The 9,183-nt window shown below is 33.3% G+C and overlaps 1 protein-coding gene across 2 annotated transcripts; it reads left to right on the top strand.

The window, feature by feature from the left end:
* The first annotated feature begins 4,879 nt into the window (after nucleotides 1-4,879).
* LOC102630468 (disease resistance protein SUMM2) lies at nucleotides 4,880-8,176 on the top strand. 2 transcript variants are annotated; one of them, XM_052440080.1, is made up of 2 exons: nucleotides 4,880-7,860; nucleotides 7,962-8,176. In XM_052440080.1, exons 1-2 carry the CDS (start codon nucleotides 5,196-5,198, stop codon nucleotides 7,967-7,969), a joined length of 2,673 nt encoding a protein of 890 aa, XP_052296040.1. In that variant the 5' UTR covers nucleotides 4,880-5,195; the 3' UTR covers nucleotides 7,970-8,176. The 2 variants fall into 2 exon arrangements, with proteins under 2 accessions (XP_052296040.1, XP_006484605.2); XM_006484542.4 differs by having other exon boundaries at nucleotides 4,883-8,176.
* The last annotated feature ends 1,007 nt before the right edge of the window (nucleotides 8,177-9,183 follow it).

Here is a 9,183-nt window from a genome sequence, read left to right as displayed (position 1 = left end):
TTGCATTTTCTGGTCTCCCAGTGGTGTACTTTGGAGCTCTCGTTTAAACCCTAAAGTCTGGGTTTTCTATCCTACCAATGGCATGCTGTTTTGGTATGAAAAATCGATTGAATTGCTCCTATTAACATGTTCTACTGTGTTCTTATCCTTAGCCATTTGTGCCAACTGCATTGACTCCCCTAACCCTCTCGGCCTTATCAAGCGTAGTAAGGCTCGGATTTCTGGCTTCAGTCCCTTCATAAAATTGCCTTTCAATACCACCTATGGAATTCCCCTTCAATGCCCTGATAGCAACTCAAACTATAATCGTTCTATCCTAGGTCAGAGTAAAAAACTATTCATACAAATCTCCCTCTTGAGTGGCCCAAAACCTATCCAATAGCCAATCCTTATACTCACCTCATGACCTTAACGATATCGTTGTTCTCGCCATTGAAACCGCACAAGGGCCTTTCCCTCCAAACATAACGCCGCCGCCATCAATTTTTCCCTTTCTTAGAGTCCATTGATGGAGAAATAGCGCTCTACCCTATACACTCATTCATAGGCATCCTCAACTTCGAAAATAGGTATTTTCAGTTTCCTTACCCTAGAATATGCCCCAAATTGAGTCTGTAATAACATATATCTAGTTATTGACAAATTGAGACTGCCAAACATAAATCGTTGATGTAAAAGAGATCTGAAGTGTAAATTGCTCGCTTGATTACTTAGGTAGATTGTTAATTTTTATCTATATAATACTTAAAATATATCCTTAAAAAAATATAGAAACTCACAAACCTTCCACTTCAAATAGTTTTTCATCACTATCACATTTAGTAGTGCAATTATAATTTTGGTTTAACGTGGACCATATTCGGGAGAAGCCAAATTGAGATGCCATAAATAAAAACTGTAAATTCAAAGGGTGCAAAATGTAAACTTCACATTTTAAAGGAATTGAATTTCAGTTAAATCCCTAATCTTTCTAAAAATACCTTAGGCCCACATTCTTTCCGAACCTCGATGTATTTTGTCCGTGACCATGTTGCATTCATCTAGGGATGAAAATGAGTACCATCTATTGCGACTTTGTAAATTATCAAACTAATAAGTTGATCATTTATAGCTTTGTTTCTCTATTAAATTTGGGAACATTATAGAAAGAAAAAGCAAAAGGAAGAGTCCAAAAAGATGTGTAAAATAAAAAAAATATAGATAAATCAATAATGTAAGGGCATCAACATGAAATTGGAAGTGAAATAAGTAAAGAAGATTATTTTTTATTTTTAATTATATGATATTAACACTCAAATTATAATTCATATTGTATGAAATTACAGCTGATATTTATAATCAGTCAATTACTGAAACTAATTTATTACTATTCAAAAAATATTTATTCTACTCATTTTTTAAAAGATAAAACATAATATTCACTTAATTATATACTATAATTAAAAGAAAATCTCTATATACATCTCGGGGCTTGAACCGTTGGCCACTCGAGAAAGGCCTGAGTAGTTGGGTAAAGAGGATTATTTACTAAATAAAAAAAAGGGGTAAAGAGTGGATAATCAATAAAAATCGTATGTGGCAGGAATCATGTGACGTAATCAATCGTCAAACAACTAGTGGGCCCCATATGCATGGACTCCTCCAAACTGGCAAATCATTCGTTGGATGCTCACAGGGTCTAAAATTATTTTAAAAATAGAAATTAAATAAAAAAAACAAAATGATAAAAGCCGCTTTAACTCTAGGGTGTGACGTCTCAATTGTAGATTAAAAATAAAATAATTAAATATGCTCTTGGTATGACCATTGAGTTGAGATTATAAAATTAATATTTATTTTATAAATAAATATTAATCACATATTTACTTGATAAAATAAAAATTTATACGAGTTTTAGTGTAATTATATGTATTTATATTTTTAGAAAGTGAGTGTAGTTAGATATTTTTTTTCCTTTTAAAGAGAGTAGTTAGATTAATTCTTATTAAAATTTTCAATTATTTGTCTTTGTTATTGTCAATTGATGTTTTTATAGAACAAAAATAAAAATAAAAATGATGTTTTTGAAACCAGTATTCTAAATATAAGACTATAAGTATGTGTTCGGTATGAGTTTTTGAAACTTATATTTTAAATATAAAAACTGTAATATTTGTTCGATAGCATTGGATTGAAACTTTTTTTTTTACCTTAAACATATAGTTTATATTTATGTCAATGAATTATATAGAGTCAATTTATTTTTTGGTATCACACAGTAAACACTTATAAAAAAATTTTATTGTTCATTACATTTAATAATAAAAATTTTCAGTAAACTTATTTACGAAAAAAGATTTTCAAATAAAAGGTATGATAAAGTATAGAGAAAAATCTCATTTGAAAAAGTTATTTTAATTATTTTAATCCTTTTTCACAACTACTGTTTCATTGGTACAAGCAAAATATGAGGACTTTTTTTTTTTTTATAAGTCCTTGAACATTTTATTTTATCTTTTTGTTCGGCTAAAAATCAAAGAAAAAGTCCTTCCACTCATCTTCTGCTCAATAAAACTTATTAATTTTATCAAATTTTAACTTCAAATTTAAAATAATCACAAAAGCCATTGCAGCATTAGATGTTTCAATCTTATCAATTTGATACAAAAACCATTTTAATTACCATGGACGCTAAACTAAGATAAAGATGAGAGAATGGCTTCCATTCTTGAAATTCAACAAAACCATAAAAAGGTCATTCTTCAACTTATTGACTAAACAAAAATAAAATCTTTATTTTTTATTTCATAATTCATTTTATTAGAACATTATACCGAATAGTTGTTCAACTTATTTTCAGTAAATAAAAATGAAAATGGGACTCAGAATATCATCCTGAACAGGTTCCTAATTTTTGCAATTTTAGTATTTTAGTTAAGGTTTTGAAAAAAAAAAAGGTAGAGCAATTTTTTTTTAAAAAATAAAAATTAATAAATTTAAAGATATAGGCACTTTATTTTTGGGCTGCTTGTCTTTCTCATATGATTTTCAAGAATCTATTTGTTGCGACTATCCTGCAAGCGAAAAAAGCCAAATACTAATAATAAAATGGGAAATTATCATTCGTATACCCTATATTTATTCTGTTATCAAAAATACTACAACATTTTGAGGGTGTATCAATCGTCTACCCTTAGTTGATAAAATGTATTAGCCGACCACCAAACCATTAGTTGTCGTTTGAAAGTTAACAGCATTACAGTAAATTGATGATTTTACTCTTAAAAATTATCACTTGTATACCCTTAATTTCTCTTTTTGTCACTTGTATACCCTTAAATTATCACTTGTATCATATGAAAAGACCAAATTACTCTCCTAGTGTCATCATATTTAAACGGCAACTAACGGTTTGGTAGTCAGTTGATACATTTTATCAACTTTGGATGGACGATTGATACACCCTCAAAGTGTTGTAGTATTTTTTATAATGAAGTAAACTAAGGGTATACAAATGATAATTTTTCTAATAAAATAAACTAATAAAATCTCAAAGTTCTTGAAGCTCTATCAATGATTGACTCTTTTTTTTTTTTTTTACTCCTTTAACGATACATCTAAATTTAGGTTGCACCTGAGAATTAATAATTTCGGACAGAATATTATTATTCTTCCATTTTGTACATTAACTTTCATATCTCAGTACATGTGTGCCAGTCAGAACTGCACTATGGACTCCATTATTTAAAGGGGAAAAAATCAATGAAAAAAATATAACATATTGATTATTATTTGTTTGCTTTTGGAGGTAATTATAGTTCTTTATTTCTAAACAATTCAGTAAGAAAACAGAATTGGTTGAGTGTACTTGAATACAAGATTGGTTAATATCGGTTTTGATCAGCACAGTCACGATGAATAAAATTTGAGTATCTGTTCCAAAGAGGAAGAGATCATCATACAAAATTAAAAGTCATTTATGTAGATCTTAATTATTAAGAAGCGGCATGCACGGCTAGTGACAAAGAGAAATCTTGTATAGTCAACTAAATCTCCCTTTGGGATTGGTTCAAAATTGTTGAAAATCTCGGAATTTGGCTGCTGCTTGCTAATGGAACCAGATTTGAGTTGGTTCCCATTGTCCTGCCAGCCTAACTTCTCGTGTTAATTGTTGGTTTAATCTAAATTATAGGCCAGCTTTCGAGAGTTTCTGATCAGCCAACAATTATGCTAAAAAATATACGCATAATTCTTAGAAGAATTTGGGGAAAAAAAAAGCTTATTAATAATGTGAAGCCGATGATACAACGACTCAAATAACATATGCAATCGATCCACATGTCTACCACATGTCATGTCCCAACTTTAATCGAACTATGCTTTTACCATATGCCCATAAATGAGTTTGTTTTTTTTTTTTTTTTTTTTGTTGCCCTTTTTGGATGTTTTAAAGGATTGGTACTGGCGAATTTTTTTTTAAAGAATTTTGAAATTTAATGTTTAATCGATTGAAGACAAATTTTAGAAATTTATGATATGCTAGGGGAGTGAGATTGAGATATACTCCATTAGTTCATTAATTGTTTACCCGAATTGACCAATCTAATTACTATTTTATTTTTCTCATAATTAAACAAATGAAGACCAAAAAAAAAAAAAAAATTGGGTCATCATATAAAGGAACCTCATCAACACTACAACCAAAAAGATGTAAATCATATTAAATTAATGCCACAAATAATCAAGTTAACAATAGAAAATTAAACAAAATCGAAGTACTATATATTATATATTTATTTGCCCACACACACATACATATTCAAATATTCAAGAATCAAGACAAAAATGCTGATCTGAAAGAAAGAAAGAAAGAAAGGGGGGAATAAAAAGAGATAAAATCGAAACAACTGTCAAGCACATGGGGTGGGACCAAAAATGATGAATATTGGATAAGGTCAAGGAAACACAAAGATGGTACCACCACCACCATCTTGATGTGGGAAGCATGCCCTTTGATTTTTCCTTTGCCAGCTGCAAAATTTTCCTTTTTGTTACTTTTTTAGTAAGTTGGGTACAAACAGAGCTGATTACATTATTCAATAACTAATGTTCTATCTCAATTAATCCGCGACAGCAGCTTCTGTTCATCAAACTGGTGAAGTTAAATTCCTTTGTTTCTCTCTTGGTTGAATTCATACATACAAGTGAGATCCATTATGGGTAACATTTTGCAAATCTCTTGCGATGTTGGCGCAATGTTCAATCGTTGCCCAGACTGCGCTCTTGGCAAAGCGGCATATATAACTGACCTCAAAGATAATGTTGTTGCCTTGACGACTGAATTGGAACAACTAATCGCTGCAAAGAACGATGTGATGACGAGGGTCCGCAATGCCGAACACCAACACAAAATGAAGAGGCTGAACCAAGTGCAGGTTTGGCTTTCGAGGGTGGAGACTCTTAAAACTGAAGTTGATGAACTCATGGGAAGAGATGGTGGCTCTCAGGAAATTGACAAATTGTGTCTTGGAGGCTACTGCTCCAGGAACTGCAAGTCAAGCTACAAGTTTGGTAGAAAAGTTGTTAAAAGGCTGCGAGATGTGAAGGCCTTAAAGGGCGAAGGAGTTTTTGAAGAGGTGGCCGCGCCAGATCCAGAATTAATATCTGCGGCAGATGAAAGACCTACTGAGCCAACGGTGGTAGGCTTGCAATCACAACTTGAACAAGTTTGGAGATGTCTTGTACAAGAACCTGCAGCTGGTATAATTGGCCTATACGGCATGGGCGGTGTCGGTAAAACTACACTGTTAACCCAAATCAATAATAAATTTGTTGATAATCCAAAAGATTTTGATTATGTGATTTGGGTTGTGGTGTCCAAAGACCTACAGCTTGAAAAAATTCAAGAAACTATCGGGAAAAAGATAGGTCTATGTAATGATTCATGGAAGAACAAAAGTCTCGAAGAGAAAGCTCATGACATCTTCAAGACTTTAAGCAAGAAGAAGTTTGCTTTGTTGTTGGATGATCTATGGGAGCGGGTTGATCTAAAGAAGATTGGTGTCCCTCTTCCAAAAAATAGTGCAGTGGTATTTACAACCCGTTTCGTTGATGTTTGTGGTGGTATGGAAGCTCGTAGGATGTTTAAAGTGGCATGCTTATCTGATGAGGATGCTTGGGAGCTATTTCGAGAGAAAGTTGGGGAAGAAACTATTGAGAGTCATCATAGTCTTCCTGAACTAGCTCAAACTGTGGCAAAGGAGTGCCGTGGATTGCCGCTCGCGCTTATTACTATTGGTCGAGCCATGGCCTACAAAAAGACTCCTGAAGAATGGAGATATGCGATTGAAGTTTTAAGAAGATCAGCTTCCGAATTTGCAGGTTTGGGAAAGGAGGTATATCCTCTTTTAAAATTCAGCTATGATTGCTTGCCGAACGATGCAATCAGATCTTGTTTCTTATATTGTTGTTTATATCCGGAAGATTTCAGCATAGATAAAAGAGACTTGATTGATTGCTGGATGTGCGAGGGGTTTTTGGAAGGAGACAAGTTTGGCACACAAAACCAAGGATACTACATCGTGGGCACTCTTGTTCATGCGTGTTTATTGGAAGAGGTAGAAGATGATCAGGTAAAAATGCATGACGTTGTCCGCGATATGGCATTGTGGATAACTTGTGAGATTGAGAAGGAGAAGGAGGGCTTTTTGGTTTATGCAGGTTCCGGATTAACGAAGGCACCTGCAGATGTCAGAGGATGGGAAATGGTGAGAAGATTATCATTGATGAAAAATTCAATTGAAAATCTACCAACTGTTCCGACATGCCCTCATCTTCTTACTTTGTTTCTTAACCGTAATCCGTTGAGGACGATCACCGGTGGCTTCTTCCAGTCTATGTCTTGTCTAACAGTTTTGAAGATGTCAGATAATATAATGCTACGGCAGTTGCCAATGGGGATCTCAAAGTTGGTTTCACTACAACTCCTTGATATTTCAAATACAAGCGTTACAGAGTTACCCGAAGACTTAAAAGCGTTGGTAAATCTTAAATGTTTGAATTTGGTCTGGGCAAAAGAGTTAGTTGTAGTTCCACAGCAACTGTTATCTAATTTTTCAAGGTTACGTGTGTTGAGAATGTTTGCTACTGGTTTTTTACTTAGCTCTTGGCATGAGAATGTAGCAGAGGAATTGCTCGGTTTGAAATATTTAGAGGTACTGGAGATCTCCTTCAGGAGTTTTGAGGCTTACCAAACATTTTTGAGCTCACAGAAGTTACGAAGTTGTACTCATGCTCTCTTGCTCCATCGCTTCGATAGGGAGGAGTCGATCGATGTTGCAGATTTAGCCGATCTAGAGCAGCTCAATACATTAGACTTTTATGGTTGTGGTTGTATTAAGGGACTGAAGATTGACTGCAATGATATGGTACAAAAATCGCGCCAACCTTATGTTTTCCGCAGCCTTGAGAAAGTTACCGTACGCTTTTGCAGAAATTTGAGACACTTGACATTCCTCGTTTTTGCTCCAAACCTCAAGTCTATTTCCGTACGCTATTGCGATGACATGGAAGAAATAATCAGTGCTGGAGAGTTTGATGACATTCCTGAGATGACGGGAATAATAAACAGCCCTTTTGCAAAACTCCAGCGTCTTGAGTTATGGGGACTGGTCCGTTTGAAGAGCATTTACTGGAAGCCCTTGCCTCTCCCACGTCTGAAAGTATTGCAAGTTTGGGGTTGCGATTCGCTTAAAAAGCTTCCACTCGATTCAAATAGTGCAAATGGGCGCAGAATTCTTATTCGTGGAGTTGAAGACTGGTGGAGAAGGCTTCAATGGGAGGATGAAGCCACTCAAAATGCTTTTCGTCTCTGTTTCCAACCTCTTTTGAGAATTGGAGGTGCTGGACATGACCTTTATGAGTTTTGAGGCTTCAATGGGAGGATGAAGCCACTCAAATTGCTTTTCGTCTCTGTTTCCAACCTCTTTGAGCAATGGAGGTTGATGTAGTAAACCGGGATTGAACCTTGCGTTCTGGTGAGTGTTTTTTCTTAAGATTCTTCTTGTTTCGCTTGCTTCACGTGTAAGTGAAACACTGTGACTGTGTCATTAATTACTTTGTATTGCATTCCCATTTCCCGACCATCTTAATCCATGGTTGTGTTTTATAGAATTTATTTGAGACTCAAAACTTGTCATTCTTGTGCTCATTATGACGGATGATTGATCGTAAAACCTTTTTATAGTGATACTCTATATTTATAGTGATTATCTATATAGAAATAACTCTTTTATAGTCATAAAAAATTTTAACTTTAATTTAGGTAAATTATAAATAAGAATTAACTCTAATTGTAATAAGTGTTTTAGATCCCGACTTTAGTAATTTGCCTCCACATAATAATAATTATATGTGTATTGCAAAACATATTTGTTACTTTAAAAGATTTAGTATAGAAAAAAAATATTTTTTAAAATTATTTGAGATAATGATTTATTCTTTAAAATTGTTATCACATCTTTAAAATTGCCTCCACATAATAATAGTTATTTGTATATTACAAAAATAATTCGATAATATACACACCTTTTTGTTGAAGACAAAATATTTTGAAATATTCAAGCATGTTTGAAGCTTCATACAATTGACACGCTCCATTGCTCCATTAATTAATTATTAATTATCTTACTTACACTAAGAGTAATGAAGTCAAGATAGTAATTTTGAACCTCTACAAAGTTTTAACCTCCTTATAATAACAAAATGAATTGATCCTAATAATATGATTATTGAGAAGTTGTACTGCAATCTCAAATGCCTTACTATTAATTTTGGCGTAATTTTCAATCGCCTCATTAATTTTTTCTCCTCTGTAGTTATTTCTTTCCTGAATATAAGTTTAGGTTGATTCTTTGATTATTTACTAATACAAAATAAAATTGATAATTTTAGCTCAGTTGTCTAGTAGTTTTACAAAACTATGTAAAAAGCCCAATTCGCTATCGGTAAATAAACTGAAAGGTAATTTAGTATTTCATAAGTATGTCAAAATTTTGTAAACCTATTTCTGTCAAAGTAGCATTACTCTTTACTTAAGATGTGGGAAGGCAATGGCTTCCAGTATATGCTCTTCAAATTCCCTAGACCAACTAATTCCAGAAGTTTATGCAAAGGGGTTAAGATTTACCATCATCCCTCGAAAGT

Source organism: Citrus sinensis, chromosome 4, assembly GCF_022201045.2.
Source record: "Citrus sinensis cultivar Valencia sweet orange chromosome 4, DVS_A1.0, whole genome shotgun sequence".
NCBI lineage: Eukaryota > Viridiplantae > Streptophyta > Magnoliopsida > Sapindales > Rutaceae > Citrus > Citrus sinensis.
The sequence above is the reverse complement of the archived record's forward strand: the minus strand, read 5'-3'. Positions and strand labels throughout refer to the sequence as shown.